General features: G+C 39.5%; 1 protein-coding gene across 3 annotated transcripts; it reads left to right on the forward strand.

The window, feature by feature from the left end:
* Positions 1-4,671: 4,671 nt before the first annotated feature.
* Positions 4,672-17,401, forward strand: cpt1ab (carnitine palmitoyltransferase 1Ab (liver)). 3 transcript variants are annotated; one of them, XM_027029205.2, is made up of 19 exons: positions 4,673-4,998; positions 7,401-7,559; positions 7,786-7,928; positions 8,296-8,467; positions 8,724-8,825; positions 9,015-9,152; positions 9,244-9,321; positions 10,084-10,191; positions 10,927-11,014; positions 12,681-12,876; positions 13,266-13,454; positions 13,622-13,727; positions 13,831-13,947; positions 14,188-14,352; positions 14,476-14,610; positions 14,824-14,976; positions 15,107-15,220; positions 15,810-15,902; positions 15,999-17,401. In XM_027029205.2, exons 2-19 carry the CDS (start codon positions 7,419-7,421, stop codon positions 16,083-16,085), a joined length of 2,325 nt encoding a protein of 774 aa, XP_026885006.2. In that variant the 5' UTR covers positions 4,673-4,998; positions 7,401-7,418; the 3' UTR covers positions 16,086-17,401. The 3 variants fall into 3 exon arrangements, with proteins under 3 accessions (XP_026885005.2, XP_026885006.2, XP_026885004.2); XM_027029203.2 differs by lacking the exon at positions 10,927-11,014 and adding an exon at positions 11,506-11,590 and having other exon boundaries at positions 4,674-4,998; XM_027029204.2 differs by lacking the exons at positions 10,927-11,014; positions 14,824-14,976; positions 15,107-15,220; positions 15,810-15,902; positions 15,999-17,401 and adding exons at positions 11,506-11,590; positions 14,699-14,811 and having other exon boundaries at positions 4,672-4,998.
* Positions 17,402-18,452: the final 1,051 nt, after the last annotated feature.

Raw genomic sequence — 18,452 nt, forward strand, 5'->3', positions numbered from 1 at the left:
TGACAGTAAAAACTCCCATTTCCCAGGGACTTCACTGGTTTTCTGGACTGTGCAGATACACTGATCCTGGATCAGCTTGTGTACATGGATAATATGTTTAACCCACTGAAATCTCAAGGCATTGTCTCTGTTTTTGCATATTTATCTTCATTTCACTTTAAAGCTTCCTGCTTATACTTACATTTACTTATATTTAAACAAAAATTGAGTATTTTCAATTAATGATATTTTTACTAATCCACTTCCTAATACAGTTACTCTGCACGTTCATATTTTTTTCAGTGTAGTGTTTTCACAAGACCAGTGGAGGGCAGTCTCACGTTGTTCAATGCATCTTAATTTTTTAAAATGGCACTCTCTGTGACTGTTGTTTCTGTTGATTCTTTGACTGTTTTCATATTTGTTTTCATATTTGTTTGCAAATGCTGCCAAACAAAACAAGGCAGTAAATAAATAAACATTTTATTGGAGCATTATTTGATTATATAGCAGAATTTCACAGTAAATTTAACAGGACTGTTCAGATAGAGTTCTTTAATAAGTTCTCTTACTTTTCTCAGCATTGTTTATTGATTCTGTAAAATTATACTGACACATCCAGAAAATTTTATCAAAAGGTAATTTTATATTAAAATACTTGTTGACATTTTAATGACCAAATGTCTATTTGGTTACATATATGCAACTTTTGAAGCTGTATAAAATAAACAAATCCAATTTGTATCAGATCTCTTCACTAAATTCTTGAATGGCATTTACTCTTCTACCCACCTATGACTTCCAGTCATGTTTACTGTAGGAATTTAAAATGGTAGTGGTACCTGACTTGTAATCGGAAGGTTGCTGGTTCAAGCCCTGCCACTGTTGGGCTCCTGAGAAAGGGCCTTAACCCTCAATTACTCAAGTTGCACTCAGTCATAATTGTAAGTCATTTTGGATAAAAGCATCAGCTAAATGCCATAAATGTAAAATAATAGGATGGCTTTGGAGTAGGCATTTCAGATGTGAGCTGGTCTGTGCAGGCCTGCAGATGAGGCTGAAACTCCTTCAGGGCCAGGTGCTTTCTTCATTTTTTTTTTTTTTTTTGAATAGTCACCCATCCTCCTCTCAGATCTTCAGGGAAGGCTTAATGGGTAGCTGGGGGTTGATGAGGTGTGGATTGTGGTTGAATAGGTGTGGGGTGCTGGGCTTTTAAGGTCGTTACCAGCAGATGATCATACATTGTCTGGAGGTGTTGTCTTTGGTAGCTGGTGATGTCCTGAAGGCTTTTCCAGATGGTTGATGGCTTTTGGTGGATATCCTAAAAACTACTCATTTTTACTGAGTAATTTGGAATTTGGAATAATGGGGTAGCAAAATTCTGTCAAATATCTATTTGGTTCCATATCTGCAAAATTTGAAGTTCTATAAAATAAAGTATCCAAATTGTCATCAGATCACTCATCTGTATTCTGGATATACGCATACTCATCTACCCACCTATGGCTTTCAGTTAGTTTTACTTTAGTAGTTTGGAGTAATGGGATGGCAAATTTGTGTTTATTGTCTCTATATATCACTTTTTATACTATATATCACTTGGAAGAAAGCTAACTGCTGTAACAATTGGCCACCCTCCTGACATCCCTGTTTCCGTCTGTTTTCCTTTGCTTCCTGAGTGTTCCATTTCTTGGTTTCGTTTTCTCCGCCCCTTGTCTGTTCCTTAAATCCAGTCCTTGTTTTGTTGTTCCCTGTTCATACGTTCACCTGTGTCTAGTTAGTGCTTGATTGTCTTGGTTATTTAAGCCCTGTGTTTGGTTTCCCATGTTGTCATTTATTTTGGTAATTCTGGTCATGTGCGGAGTTGTCTTTCTTTCTTTCTTTCTTTCTTTCTTTCTTTCTTTCTTTCTTTCTTTCGGGTTTTCCCCGCATATGTGTTTTATTTGCCTCCCTGCCTCTCACCTTGTCCCTGCTAAAATGTTACAGAATAACCAACTGCTAACGAGAATTCAGCATGAGGGCCTCGTTAAGTCACGTCGTGTTCTGTCCGCTTCAGTTCAGCCACCTTCACGCCATGCTGGGAGGGGCACTGGTCTGCTCCCACAAGAAGACTCCGATTATCTCAAGACTGTTCTCTGTGCTTAAGGAGGGAGGCCTTTGGTTTTGCCCTCACTTATGGCCACCCTGAGAGAGTATGATGGGGAGGACCAGTCAGTGGTGAGATTTATTACGCAGTGCCGCATATACTTTCGGAAACTGACCCGCCTTAATTCCCCTGAGCTTGTGAAGGTACTGTTTATGAAAACCTTTCTTTGGGGTAAAGCAGTCCTTCCTGGCCCGGTGTTTGCAACAGCTGCAGGTTGGGACCTGCCCTCTGCGGCTGTTGCACCGCTGGTCCCCCAGCCAGACTCTGTTCCTGGAGTAGAGGATGCTGCTCGGCTAGTCCCTGTTTCTGGCATGGAGATCATTGCCCTGCCCACTCTTGTTCCTGGAGTGGAAGAAGCTGCTCCGCCTGTCCCTGTGGCTGCTCCTCAAGACTCACCTGTGCTTGGGACTCCTTCTGCCACACCTCGCAGCCAGCCAGTGACTCTTATGGCCTCTTGTGCAACTTCCCTGACTCCAATGGCTCCTTTGTTTACAGTTCATGCCACTCCTGTAATTACCTCCTTTGCTCCCTGAGGCTGCTGCGCCAGCCCCTATTACTGCCCCAGTGTCTGCTTCTACTGTTTCCTCAGCCCCTGTTTTGTCCATATTCCTGTCCATCCATCCTTGCCTATTTGTTACCCCAGTGAAGCTTGTTACCCTACCTTGTGGCATTTAGTGTTCACAGCGACACCTCGTATGAATGTCTTCTCTCCCTACTCTGTACTCGCCTCCTGTTCCAGCCATATTGCCGGTCTGACTCCCTTTCCCCGTCCTACCTCTGTCCCTCAGTCTGCCCTGACTCCTGTACCTGTTCATGGTTTAACCCCAAGTCCCATACACACTCCTGGTCTTGTCACATTCCCTGACCGCAGTCCTTCTATGTCTCTGTAGTCCTGAAGCTGTAGCTTCTTTGTTTACTCTACTCTGTCCTCCCCCATCTGTTTCTGCTCTTCAACCAGGTTCTGTTTCTATGCCCGCTTGTGTCCCTCAGGCTTCTATGTCCAGATCAACTTCCTCAACCGCCGATGGTTCTGTTTCCTGTCCTGCCTCATCATCCCTAGCTTCTCTTTTGGTCACGTCCCTGTCTCTGCTTTATGTAGTACTTTTATTCCTGCTCTCTTACTTGAACTCCTGCCTCTGCTCCTACGTCTGTTTCTGGTTCTTGTCCTGTTCCCTCGATTTCTATCCATTCCTTTTCTCCGGTTTCTGTATCCGTCCCCTTGTCTTCTCATGTTGAGTCTCCTGTTTGTCTGTTGTCTTGTCTGGGTTTTGTCCCTGCTCCGCGTCTTGCCTGTTATGCTCATCCGTGTCTTGTCCTAGTCCTATGTTCTGTTTTTGCATGCTTTAGTAGGGGGGCTTCTGTAACGATTGGCCACCCTCCTGACGTTCCTGTTTCCCTGTCATGTCTTTCGGGTATTTTGGTAATTCTGGTCATGTGGAGTTGTCATTTTTGCCAGTGTCATCCTTGTTTTGTTTGTTTTACTTTGGTGTTTTCCCTGTTTGTGTTTTATTTGCCTCCCTTGTTCACTGCCTCACCTTGTCCCTGCTAAAACGTTACAACTGCAAGCGCTGACATTTCTTGCATTGTTCACCATTTTTAAACAGAAATTACACTAAGTACATTTGTGAAAGTTTTCAAGTTATTTTCTATTATATTAAATGATTCAGCTGCTTTACAGTGAATAAAACTTTTATATATTGCATTTGTTGTGCAGGGATTTCTTTTTGTGGATATTGGAAGCTTAGGCTACAGACAACATCTTAACCTTGCTCCACCAAGGTCTTCAGGTCAGCAGTGTTCAGATCAGGTCATATAGGTCAGGTTGCTAGGGCAGCCATGACTAGTAACACCCCCAAATGTGGGTTTAAGAAGACTGGTAAAAACAACTCCTGTCCCATGCCATGGATACAAGAGTAAGTGTACTTTAAGAATCTACTAAAGTGATTTGATCATTTTGATTTGTGTATTTTAGTGAGCTTCAGGTAGTGATCTAGTGAATGGAATGGACATTTAAGAGCATTGTTATCCCATGACTCCAAAGTCCTATAGTAAAAACACTATCATATTCTGAATATGTTGGAAAGCTTTCAAGAATATATAGGAGTGAATTGATGCATTTGATTTGTGTATTTTATGCAATTTTAAAATGTACTCTAGTGAAATGATTAGCCATTTGCACAATATTGTTACAATATTTCTCAACCGTAAATATTTCTCACAGTAAAACATAAGGAAATATTTTCATGAGTAGCCAAGAAAGTGATCTTTATGAATATGGTGGATTTAACTGAAAATAAATAGGTTTTAAATGGGAAAGTATGAATTTCCAACAAATTTTAGACTTTTCTACATGTCCGATGCATTATACCTCAGTAAGATATGTTTAATCTGAAGAACACATTTATTTTATATTTTCAATGTCTGCGCTAAAAGTGCAATAAACCTTCCCCTTACGTCTTTTCACAAACTGGATACCGTAATACAAAATGTAGATGCGCACTTAAGCCGTCATTGTAGATAGCGTGACCGCGGTCTGTTACTAATATGGCAGAGAAGCCCCCGAAACTACTTGCCGAATTATTTCGTATTGCATATTTAATTAATCAGTATTGAACTTTTTTTTCATGCTATGGAAAGCAGACTGCATAATTACTTGTGCGCATCTGGAAAGCAAAAACGTGTTTACGGCGCCTTTGGGTGTTCGCTAGCTCGTGGGGTTGGACTGTACATAAATATTTGACGTAGCTTGAATGGCCGGTGTTTATATTGTCCTCAACTTTCATTCATACGCTTATTCGCGTAAAACGATAGGCTGCGCCGAGTCCGTTGGCTACTTGAGACAAAAATCCACGTCGTCACCCCATTGGAAAACGGTAAATGTACTATTTCTTATAGCTTTTAAAAGCTAACGTTTACAGCCAACTCCTCAACTAGGGCTAAAATTGCAGCAGTATCCTAGCTATGCAGTGCGGCTCTTCCACCAGTAACTAGGCTAAAGTGCACAGTGAGCCCACTTATGTTGTGTAACACCTTACAGGTGCACCTGAAACAGTGTTGTTTAGTCTTAATGCAGGCGTCTTAGCCAACTTAATAAATTGTTTAAAACCCACCATAAACATTAGATGATGTTTGGTTTACATTTAAAATATTTATGATTGCAGATGGTTGGCTTCATTATTTTTGTCATTTTTGGCTTCCTCAATCATGCCATCTTCTAAATTGCCCTTTTCAGCACCGTGTGTTATGCCACAAGGTCTCTGAGAGCAATAATAAACATTGTAAACGTGGTGTCAACACGCACAACGGTATAACAGGGTTAGTAGGTGCCCGTGTATTAAGGGCATTAGTCCAAAGTCATTTGAAATTAAATAGTAAGGGCAGTGTGTGTGTTTATAGATGAACATAGGAGTCCAACACATGCTGTGTAATGTGTCTCACATCACAGTGACTCCACGCTTTCAAAAAGCGGTTAAATTGTGAACGATTATTTTATATATTTTTAAGTGCATATATGCGCATATATATATAAATATATATATATATATATATATATATATATATATATATATATATATATATATATATATATATATATATATATATATATATATAAATATATAATTACATACACAGGGATTTTATTGTCTCATCTGTTGTAATAACGCAACAGATCGAAGGTAAAATAAAGACAATTTTAATAAGCCCAGTTCTAAAAAGCCATAACAGGTAATTCTGAAAGTATATTAGGTTCTCTCTTTGGGTCTCATTAAACAAAACCGCGCTTATTCTTTTCCACATAGTCCCATGCTACAGCACGATGACCTTTCCCCTAGTTTCCAGTTGCACCGACAAATCATGTGATCGCGGGAAAAGCGCTGGGGGATGGGGCAGTGAATTATGCTTTGACCTAGTACTGGTGCCTTAGCGTGCCCTTCATACGACTTTTTATATAAGCTATACAATTATATAAATGTATAGATTGTAAGTGTTGTGGCGTCAGTAATACTGTTTCAGCAGACCCTATTGTTTATACAGTAACAATAAGATTGTCTATGCGGAAACATGGAATACTACCAAAGTACGGTCAAATACAAAGATATCTGAACCAAACGCACCTGTAGCGTCCAAGTGTAACTAAGCGCACTAGTTTATAAAAAACAACAGTCAACTTAATGGATAATAATTTACCACTTCTGTTTTCACAGCCAGCCAGTTTGGTGCTAAAAGGACTATAGCTAACTGATATTCGGCAAATTTGTCCCTCAGCCCATAATGTGCTTATAAGGAGACTTTATTATTCGTAAAAACAAACAAACAAACAAACAACAACAACAACAAACAAACGGCATACCAGTTCGAAAGCAACTCGCGCCTTACACGTGTTGATGTTAAATATCTAATGCTGTCACGTCCGTTTCCATGATCGCAGCAGTTATAACGTGACATTATGCTCAGACAAACGGCTTACCTGTTTTACCAACAGCCTGAAGTCATTCATAGAAAAACCAGAGGTTTTTGCTGTTACTGTGCTGAGCATCCAGTATAATTCTTTGGTATTTAAATCCAAATTCTATTAAAAACAGGAATCGCTGCCCCCCAAAGCAATTTTGCTTTCAGGTTTATCTTCAGGGAGTAAAAATGTATGTAGATAAGCCCGTGTTTTCTGGCATATAGTTATATTATTGTTCTGCTACAACGACCAGCCACTGCATTTTAGACTTTTCATTAGAATTATTTTCCTTACAATTCTGAATTCATCCTGCTCCTGTTGGTGAATTGTGAGTTGATATGGTAGCCATATCATGATAAGGTCAGGATATTCTCTCCACTAACACATCTGCCAGCTATAAACCATTATTGATTTATTCAACAGTACTAGTTATTCACTAATGTGGTCTTGTCAGATTGTTTACTACCTGTAATTTGACCAGTGTCCTTCTGTTACTCTCACCAGTGTACGGTTGCTTTTGACACAACAGCCAGTGACTGATTTACTCTGTATGTATTCCACCAAGGATGACCTGCTATGCTGTGTTTTGCTATGCTCTAGCAACAGGCTCTATATGAAAATGTCATATCTAGAACCGACGTTTAATCAACGTTTATTGTCTTATCTCTTCTTTGAATGAACTAATGATGCAACAACACACCCTCCCCCCCCCCCCCCCAAAGACTTTCTTTTCTGTTACATATACTCTCCCTGAAATGGCAGACATTGTTTAAGAAAACATAATGCTGGCTCAAGAACCACATCTTTTTTCCTTTCCTTTAACAGTGAGTGTTTGTTGCCAGCATGGCAGAAGCTCACCAGGCTGTGGCCTTCCAGTTTACAGTCACTCCCGATGGGATTGACCTGCAGCTATGCCATGAGGCCCTACGGCAGATCTACCTGTCTGGCCTTCACTCCTGGAAGAAGAGGTTCACTAGGTTCAAGGTATTCTCATGGGATTTCCTTGTTACTCTGGAAAACATTTATCTTGGTGCTATAAGAAAGAGCACATTGTTATTACTAAGTTTATTGCGTTATATGAGCTATTAGGAAAGATTATAACCTAATGTGACATTTTATGATAATAACCTTGTTCAGTTTGTTGAGAATTATATTATATGCTAATTTTCTTTAAGGATATAATGTCTTCTCATGTTGTGTATTTTGGTAGAATGGTGTCATGACTGGAGTATATCCTGGAAGTCCTTCTGGACTCCTAGTTGTTGTTGTAGGATACATGTCCTATACGAAATACTCCAAGATAGACCCCACATTAGGACTCCTCACAAAACTTGGTACTCATGTACCGGTCAGGTAAATTATTTTAAGATTCATAAATTTAAGAATATTACATTTCTTAAGTACAAGATTATGAAGTACTTAGCATTGGGAATGTTTTGGGAAACCCAACCTAGAGTGTTCAGATGAAGATGAAGTTCAGATTACACTGTGATAACCTGTGGCTGCCACAACAGCTCAAAAGTCTGTCCTGTTTATTGTTCTCATGAATGGCTTGTGTAGGGAAGTAAAACCTGAGATAAAATATCTGCTATTTATTACCCGATCTTACCATATACCTGGGTTAAGGTCTTCCTACTAGTAACAATCTAAATATTTTATACCACCTAGAGATCTAATGGTGTGCCATTGCCTCATTGTGAATGGTTCTGTCTTCCTGCAGTAGATACATAACCACAGACGGCCAGCGTGCTGTTGGTGGAATACTGGTTGCTACTGGGTTGTGGGTCACCATCATCTTTATCATGAGGAACGTCCTTAAGCGCCTGCTATCCTGGCATGGTTGGATGAACAATCGCCATGGGTCCATGTCCTTGAGCACCAAGATTTGGCTGGTAAGATCGATCCTAAAGGAATCCATATGCACTAAATCTTACCTTGATAATGTATTAATGAATGAAAATCTCCCTACAGTCCATTTTAGTCAGTGAATTTGGTCTCTCATTGATCAGAACTATTCCTGTGCCCCATATCATTTGCACATATTGTCAAAGTATTGCACGTTGTGGAAGGTTACGTACTTTGAGCTTTATGGCATGCTCTTGTGTTTCCACTCAACCTGCTCGATGCATGAACCCCTAATAACTGCAGGTGCTGGTGAAGCTCTTCTCTGGTCGTAAGCCAATGCTCTACAGTTTCCAGACCTCACTGCCACACTTACCTGTGCCCTCTGTAAAGGACACCATGAAACGAGTGAGTTTGCTCTGGTTTAATATAGATAATTAGAACAAATATCTCAAGAAGACACACATAACACCTTACAGAACACTAAGTCCAGGTAGCTCTTTAAATATAGATGTTTTCCAAAGGTGCATATTCTGTTTAAGAACTATAAACACACTTCACATTTTACTCAGGTTTGCCTATGTCCTTTTTGTCTAGTATCTTGAATCAGTGCGGCCCCTCATGGATGATGAGCAGTACAACCGTATGGAAGGCCTAGCAAAAGACTTTGAGAAGAACCTTGGCCCAAAACTACAGTGGTACCTAAAGCTCAAATCCTGGTGGACTTCTAATTATGTAAGATAGAACCATTTATAACCATTAAGGTTAGTGTGATATGACCTTATCTTATATTATTCTTTAACAATTCTACTGTTGATATTGGCAGGTCACTGATTGGTGGGAAGAGTATGTTTACCTTAGAGGACGTGGGCCCATTATGGTCAACAGCAATTATTATGCCATGGTGAGACTTTTTTAGTTATGAATGGAAATATCAACATCTATGTTCTCTTAATGTACATATGTTTAGGGAAGACCCAGTGATCCGGTTATGTATCTTGTCTGTGGTACATGGTGTTTCTTGACTGAGCTGAGAGGGAGTGAGAGACAGAGAGAAATAGAAAGAGGGAGGGAGGAAGGAAGGTTTTCTCATAATTCCTTAATGTCTTACTTTGCATCCATAACTGCATCAATTTCCAGGGCAGAGTTGTGCCATTTTCAGCATGGTTAGCAATATCAGATCATCTGAGTTAATATTTCTCACTATTAGGAAGTACATCTGTTAATAATTTAGACTTTTTTTTATAGCTTAAACAATTTTTTGAGAATAATTAACATCAGTTTGACAGCTTTGATGTACGTGTCAATTCATTAAATCTATCATAAACCTTTGTAACTGTTGTAAGAACAGTCACTAGTTTTTCACCTGGTGACGTTTGTCTTGAAGTAAGAAGAGGGCATTGTAATCATAACTCAGTAACTGGAACTCAGTGAAACAATGCAATGAAAACAATGTCCTAGCATGACAGCAGGACTCTTAATTCTATTTGAAGTTGCACAAGCAGGCAATAGGTGGCATTATAACAGTTCACTGATCTTGACATGATCTATTTATATTTGATCTATTTATTCATGCATTCATTCATAAATCTTTATAAACAAACATTATGAAAATGTAATTGAACTCTTATGCACATGAAAACTGTTTGAATTTTACAACCACCAGGATTTTCTGTATGTCTTCCCTACACATTTGCAAGCTGCCAGGGCTGGAAATTCCATCCATGCTCTCATGTTGTACAGGAGGAACTTGGACCGAGCTCAGATCAAACCTGTGAGTCCTGCTTCCCTTCTCACAAATCCGCTGTATACTGCAGCAAAAATGCATCACAAAGTCTTATGGAGAGCATTTTCAAGGAAAACCTTTTACACACTACCCTGCACACATACAAAATATTATGTAAGGCAACACAGGCTTTTTCTCAATATATAGTGTCATCTGGTCACTTTCTTGTTCTTAGAGCTATCTATTAGTTGCAAGGTTGGCAATGATAAAAATATAAGGCTAATGTGACATGCAGGTCAATGGCAAAATCCAGCAGTAGAGGTTATCCAAGAAATAGATAAGATAGATATTTGAACCTAAACAAAGTTTGAAACTCAGATTAGCTAACTGAAACGCATTATAAATATGACATAAATAAATGAATTATAAATTAAATATTACTATTGTGTAGATGCAAACTAGTACTTATTGTATGTATCTTTTATATGTGCATTGGCATGTGTGTTTAGCTATTTTGCACTAATATGAAAAATTACTCCAATCTGTAGATGTCTAGCATATGCACTGAGAAGACTGCGTTTTGTCATTGTTTTCCTACACCTCTCTCTCTCTACCTCTCTACATCTTTACACTTCTCTCCCACTTCAACTTTCAGCTCCTATCTTTTTTCTTACCATCATTTGAGTGCATGGTTATTTATGAGTTCTCCTAAACAATGTTGTGTTTTTTCCTTTGCCCTTGGATCTCACTGTGTTTAATGTGTGTACGACAACGCGCGTGCAGGTTTACTTGCTGGAGAACAGAGTGCCACTATGTTCGGCACAGTGGGAGCGGATGTTTAACACATCCCGCCTCCCAGGCCAGGAGACAGGTAAGAGAGTCAGGTGTGATCAAAATCTGCTCTCCAAACCTCGCAGTGGGCTAAGCAACAGCATGCATCCTCACGTCACTTACTACTAACGATTTTTAGCTTTTAGCTAAATAATTGTTTTGTCATACATTTGGGTCTAAAATAGCCCTAATAAACTTTCAAATTGTTTTCTTGCTTTTGACAACATAGTAGGCAGGGAAAAAAAACAACAGTATGTTTAATTAGAAACAGTCTGACCAGACTTTAGTTCATACTCTGACCTACTGTCATGTTTGCTAGTGGTGTCTAGAGGCTGCATCTCCATGGTCCTGTATGCACTTCTCCTTCCCACATGAACCACTCTGGCATCCCTCCATTCGTTCATTCCGTCTTTTTTTTTTTATCCGACTTCTTCAGTCACCCTTTTCTCCGTGTCTAGGTGTCGCTGTCATTCGCTTGGGATTCCCCTCTGTGGTGTCTCTTAGGGTTTGACTGTCCCTCTTACTTTACAGCTCATGGCTCTAAACACTATTCCCATGTGCTCATCACAGTATGAGCGTATGTTCAACACAAGTCGAGTTCCAGGTGTAGAAGAAGGTAGAGCTCTCCTCTCTCCTCTGCTTCTGCACTTTATCCTCAAATCCAAATGATTATTTCAACAAACAATGCATGTGGGTGTGGGGTATGATGCATGTTACTACAGAACTCTGATCTGGCATTAATTTGTGTTTAATTTGGGTTTATATATCAAGGTACGAATTTTGTTATAGTTCTAACACATTGTCAAATAAGTTATTGATGAATTATTATGAAACTTAAAGAGTGGAGTGAGGTTAAGAGTTTATTTTATGTTTCACAATGGCAGGATGTGGGTGTCACTATTACTCAGATGCTGATTTACTGACACTAATTACTACACCTATGATAAGACAAGTGGAAAGCTCATGCCTGGCAGATTGTTTAAACTCTGATTATTATTTAGCTTTAACTAAATGTAAAGCCTCAACTAATTGAATTAGGACCTAACAAATAAATGCATAAACAGCATACTCCCATAAGCACTATTTTGTTGTGCAGTGAAGAGATGATTGATATTAATTTATAACCATTAAAGTTTATTTTGTTGAAATAAATGTTTGTGCACTTTTTCTATGTGCAATTATTATTTTTATAACATAGATATTGTATTAAGTGGACAGACTGACCTCAGATTGAGGGGTAAAACATGCATTTCAAATCTGAGGTCATTTATTAGGTTTCCCTGAAGTTGAAAAACTCTTGTGGCTGAAGTTTTAAAGAAGATTCTCCACAAAGCTCCTTTTCATAAGTGTTTGAACTTTGACCCCTCCTCCACCCTTATTTAATGTCTTCGATTTGCTTTTATGGCATTGTGAAACAGCTCCAGTGTGTGCATGCACTAGAGTAAATGCACAATGCTTGGCAAAAGTGCAATTTTCAAAGATACAACACATTACTGTGGCATGCACTGTTCCATACTGTACCACATTTTGTGGTAATTCTGTTGTTCATCTTTTGATTAGATTGTTAATGCAGATGTATTGGGCAGTTTGCTATTCATATTAAATTGAAATAGACTTTTGTTTGGAGAGTTATTCAATGTAACTCAATTCTATGTTGCATGCTGCTCAGACAACTCCACATCTCTCCCACATGTCTCGACAAGTAGATGTCATTCAGCACGTGAACGAGAGCAAGCACATTATGGTGTACCACAGGGGGCGCTATTTCAAGGTGTGGATGTTTTATGATGGTCGGTTGATGTTACCCAGAGAGATCGAGCAGCAGATGGAACGGATTCTGGCAGACAAGTCAGAACCTCTGCCTGGAGAAGAGAAACTAGCTGCACTCACTGCAGGAGACAGGTGAGGGAGCTGTCTGATCCTTGCCATGGTATAACACGCTGAGGAAGCTCAGCTTATTGAAGACCTAGTGCTAATGTTTTGTGTATTTAATCTTAGATTGGTTAACGTAATATTGTGAAATATCTGTGATATATATATATATTTATTTCTTATGCTGGCCAAGCAGGCAGATAAACACTGCAAAATGTATGTTTTATTAGGACTCTGTTGCCTCAGTGTGTCCCCTAGGGCTGTCATAGAAGGAAAGCACTGGCCTGTGTTATGCATGTACTTTTTTCTTTTGCTCTCCCTATTTTTCTCTACATTGTTATGGAAATGAAGAACTTGTGTAGATGTTAATGGTGAGGATTTATGTAATTGTACGTGTCACCTCCACTGATTCTTTGCAGAGTGCCCTGGGCTAAGGCCCGCGAAATGTTCTTCCGTAAAGGTAAAAATAAGCAGTCTCTGGATGCTGTAGAGAAGGCAGCGTTCTTTGTGACGTTGGATGACACCGAGCAGCGTTATGAACCTGATAACCCTGTCCAATCACTGGACAACTATGCTAAATCTCTACTCCATGGGAAATGCTATGACAGGTCAGAATGACTCCTTAGCTAATTTTCATTGGTTGTCTGGAGGATGTCTTCAGTGATATATTCTGTCTAGATCAAACAGACACAATGTTTGTAATTAGGTATTTTGAGAGTGGTTGTGAGATATACAGTAATGTAATGTAAATGTAACTTTATTTGCCTGTCTCCAGATGGTTTGATAAGTCCTTTAACCTGATCGTGTTTAAGAATGGCACCATGGGCCTGAATGCTGAGCATACCTGGGCCGACGCCCCCATCGTGGGCCACCTGTGGGAGGTGCATGCCTAAGAATACACTATTTACGTAGATGTGTTTATTAATACAAGCAACATAGCAACATGCTTACAAATCGAAATTGTCTAATGTCTCGTGTGTATAGCAAGTGTTAGCTCTGGATCCTGTGAAGCTGGGCTACACTGAGGATGGTCACTGCAAGGGTAAAGTCCACCCTAATTTGCCCGGACCCCTGCGCCTACAGTGGGATATTCCAGAAGAGGTATATAGCCACGGACATTGCAACATTCATTCCTTTTTTGTCTTAAATATTGAGTTCCCAACTGTTATTAATGTATTTATCCAGTTATGGCATATACAGGTAAATTCCATTATTGTATGTTCCAGAAATGCTTAATACCACAACCATTCATTGTCAGCTTTAATACTGTTTGCACTTAGAGGATGTTCAGCAGTCTTTTGTGTAGCTTGTCCTTGATTGCCATTTTCTTCCTTGCTTCAGTGCCAGTCAGTGATTACCAGTTCTCTGGAGGTGGCTAAAGCCTTAGCAGATGATGTGGACTCCCACATCTTTCCCTTCAACAACTTTGGCAAAGGCTTGATCAAGAAGTGTAAGACCAGCCCAGATGCTTTCATCCAGATCGCCCTACAGCTGGCCCACTTTAGGGTAACCATACTGACCACTATATTTGTCATTCTTGGATGAAATTCTGCGCATGTCCACAAATCGTAGCTCTAACTTAAAAGATATTATAATAAACGAGCCTCTCTCTATCCTCTTGTCCATCAGGATAAGGGCAGGTTCTGTCTCACATACGAGGCCTCCATGACACGGCTGTTCCGAGAGGGCCGCACCGAAACCGTCCGCTCCTGCACCGTGGAGACCTGTGACTTCGTCCATGCCATGATGGACGGAAAGCGGAGGGTACGACCCACAGTCGCACTTCATCATTACAAAGATCTGGCCATTTCCCCCAGTTTCTAAATATCGCCTTCATCATTTACTTCTCCAGAACCACAGGAGCCGCGTGAATAGCTAATAGCTAGTAGCATAGTCATAGCTCATTGTAGTCAACAACAGTGAATGCATCATGCAGCGTTCATCACACAGAGTTCCCTTCGCTCCTTCTCTGCTCAGAGAGAGGAGAAGCTAAGACTGCTGCATGTGGCCACAGAGAAGCACCAGATGCTCTACAGAATGGCCATGACGGGTAAAGGCATCGACCGCCATCTTTTCTGCCTCTATGTGGTGTCCAAATACCTGGGAGTGGACTCTCCCTTCCTCAAAGAGGTGAAGCCCCTCCTGCAGTCACAACTGGTTAATTTAGCTAATTTGCTAATATTTTTCACTGACAAATAAGATAAAAATGAAATATTAGACAGCAGAGTCTTTAACTACATAACACACCCCATGTGTGTAGGTTCTGTCTGAGCCCTGGAAACTGTCTACCAGTCAGACCCCTCTCCAGCAGGTTGAGCTGTTTGATCTGAGGAAGCACCCTGAGTATGTCACCAGTGGAGGCGGCTTTGGCCCGGTATGTGTTCTGCCGACAGAATGTATCCATTTGCTTATGACTGTGGTTAAAGTCCAGGCTTTTATTCAGGTTTAGTCAAAGAAGTGTTTGTAAATTTGTACTTTTTTAAATAGGAGCTTTAAGGTATGGATCTCAACTGGTACAACTCAGCAGGAAGCCAGCATTACCCTCTGTAATTTAATCCCTCTAAGAATGTGTTGTGGTTAAACATTGGCCTTGAAGCACTGGTCACACAAAATGTGAATGAAGTTCAGATTTTTACTTTTATGTTGCATTATTAGTATAACGTTCGTGAAATAAGATTTGGAGTAAATAAGCTTCATGTTTCTAGTAAGGAATTTGCTAATCTGTACCTTAGAAGTGTGGAGATGACACAGAAAACATCAATGGAATGCTAAGAGGTCAATGCTAGAGTGTAGTGTAGAATTTACATATCATGGCATGGTTTGATTATGCCCACCCTATGGCACATAATCATCTTAATCCTTAGTTAACAGTCCAAAGCATGGATTAGATGAGGTTGGCACAATATTCACATTGGGGTGTTCATGAGAGGTGTTTAGCTGAAATAAATACATTCTCACCTTAGGTGGCAGATGATGGATATGGAGTATCATATATCATCTTAGGAGAGGATCTCATCAACTTTCACATATCCAGCAAACACTCCAGTCACGAGACTGTAAGTATTTTTATTTCTTATAAAATCCATAGCATAAATGCCCCTTGGGTTTTGTGTGTTCACTGAAAGGAAAATCCCTCCTCTGTGTGTTTGTAGGACTCTCACCGGTTCGGCAGCCACATTAGACAGGCCATGCTGGACATTATGGATCTGTTCCACTTCAACGAGAACGCTATTAAGTGATTATTTATTCTTTTCTTTCACTCCATTCACCAAAAGGATTTCATTTCACTGAAATGCTCTAAATATTTGAGTACTATTCCTCCGTAGGTGTGTACAGAGGCATGTGCAGAAGGATTTGTTTAAATTTATGATTGATGTGACGAGAAATGGGAATGTAAATAGTTTAAATGAAGCATGGTTGATATTCATATCCTGTTTATTCATGTTATTTTAAGCTTGTGAATGAAAGAAACTGTTTAGTGGGACTTTTTATAAGATATTGCAATAGCCTTCTTTTTTTCTTCTAGTATTATTTGTTATTTCCATTTAGGCACAGAATGACCATCTCAGAAACTCTGAAACCCAGATAAAACTCCTGAAATATGCACAGCCTTTGTGATTCACAGTTTTCTGACAGTAGGTGCCCTATATCAATACAATGCAATGTTTTGGGCATGTGAAACTACTGCAATATATTGTAAGAATGCAGTAGGGCAGAATAAACACTAGAGGGCGAGCTTAGATCATGTAGCTCTTGCAACACTGACTGTGAGATCTTCAGCCTTGTGCTTTGCGCCTTGTACTGCAGGGATAGGCTACTTCCCTCTACAAGCCTAAATTGGATTAAGAGGTTTGGAAAATGAATGAATGACGTGAGATTTCTTCTGCATGAGTTACAATGTATAAATGATGACGATGTCTGAAGTCTTTTTTTAAGCTTATGCCTGATAGTCCTCACTAAAGGCTCTGTTAACTTGATATAGGCTGAGAATTCTATACTAAGCAGTTCATTATAGCACATCCTTTGCAGCTTGTCATACAAATGTACACTTGCAAGCATTTTCAACACAACCTGGAGAAAAGAAAAAAAATGGTAAACTACAACCAAACAATGTGGAACTATTGAAGTTATTGGCTGTGAGGTTTGTTGGTAGTTGATGCCTATAGGCAGCTATAAGACATAAAGTGCTAAAAATTCCACTAGAGTGGTCTGCCAAGAGAGAAGGTACTTCGCCCAGATGGGAATGGCACCATTTTTGTTGAAATAATGGGAACACAAATAAAAAGGGCAAAAAGTTGTTTTTTTTTCCTATATGTTCTCTTCAGTGGCAGAAAAATGTGTTATTTATTTATTCACTAAATCATTTTCAGCTTGGATTTTTATGCTTTGGTTTATTAATGGAGTGCTCCTATTCTTGGGAGCTGCTGCTCTTGTGTTCTTTATTACTTGTTTAAAAAGAGGCCTGAATGAAAATAAAATCAATCTTAAGAAGTGTTATTTTCACTCGATAGTCTTCTACATTGTAACTAGAGTATCCACTGAAGCAGCTGGCAAACCAAAGCACAATAAAATGTGTTTCAAAACAGACCTGGTCTAAGTCTAGAATGCTTAATTTGGATTGTATATCCTTTAGTTACAGAAGCACTAGATTGGCATAAAAAAGTCTTAAAAATGGGAAAACCACAAATGTAGTAACCTATAAGGTGGTCATTACAATTATATAGAATCAGTCATAATTGCAAAAAGCACTCATTCTAAGAAAAGAAAGAAAATGCCATTATGTTTTCAAAGTATGAAACAAAGTCCACACATTTGAGAAAAGGCCTGTTTGTGATTGCCTGCTGCAGTTTTCCACCAGAGGGAGCTTTAGATTGGCACGTGTTTGTCTAATACTTTTAAAGTAGGGTTACTACAGAACAGATTAAAATAGGTAACAGGAACAACATCATGTTGAAAATAAAATATTTTTGAGAGATGGATACACATGCTACAACCATCAGAAACATAGCACCAACAAATCAAATATAGGGATGAGTGAACTGAGCAGTTCTTTTTGAGGAGATATTTTTAATAGATCAGGCAGTATCTATCCGTTTACAGGAATTACACACAAATAGAAAAGCACAAGATACTGGTGAGAATCTGTGATGGTTTGAGGTTAGCCTAGGGTAAGAGGTCAGTTATTGCTTTGGCCAGTCTGCCTAAAGAGAAACATTCACACCTTAAAGTTTGTCTGAAAATAGCTATTTGTCCATCAACTTAAACATTTGTAACAGATATCAGAACCCACCCACCCATCCTCCAGACGGGATCTGGAGATAGAGCCTGGAACAACAGGGACATCTCTAAGTGCTGGTGGACCTTTTTCAAAAGCCCTACCTCTTCATCACCCATCAGCCCAGTCTTAAATGAGCACCTTGGGGAAAATGCCTTCTTCTGCCTCTGCCACTAATGAAATGTGTTGAAATGCAAGCCCTCCATACTGATCTGAGACTAGCAGTGCAACATATATTCTAAAAAATTCAGATCCAATTTAGAATTTTGGAGGCTTTTATGAGATCTGTCTAAAAGGGAACCCTCTGTTTGTGAGTTGGGATACTGCTGAG

The sequence above is a fragment of the Electrophorus electricus genome, chromosome 2 (genome assembly GCF_013358815.1).
Source record: "Electrophorus electricus isolate fEleEle1 chromosome 2, fEleEle1.pri, whole genome shotgun sequence".
Taxonomy (NCBI): domain Eukaryota; kingdom Metazoa; phylum Chordata; class Actinopteri; order Gymnotiformes; family Gymnotidae; genus Electrophorus; species Electrophorus electricus.

Excerpts from the sequence above, each read along its gene's own strand:
- cpt1ab (XM_027029205.2), top strand. The coding sequence starts at position 7,419 with ATGGCAGAAGCTCACCAGGCTGTGGCCTTCCAGTTTACAGTCACTCCC. Across the intron at positions 9,322-10,083 it reads ACAGCAATTATTATGCCATG|GATTTTCTGTATGTCTTCCC; the intron begins GTGAGACTTTTT and ends TACAACCACCAG. Across the intron at positions 14,353-14,475 it reads TACAGCTGGCCCACTTTAGG|GATAAGGGCAGGTTCTGTCT; the intron begins GTAACCATACTG and ends CTTGTCCATCAG.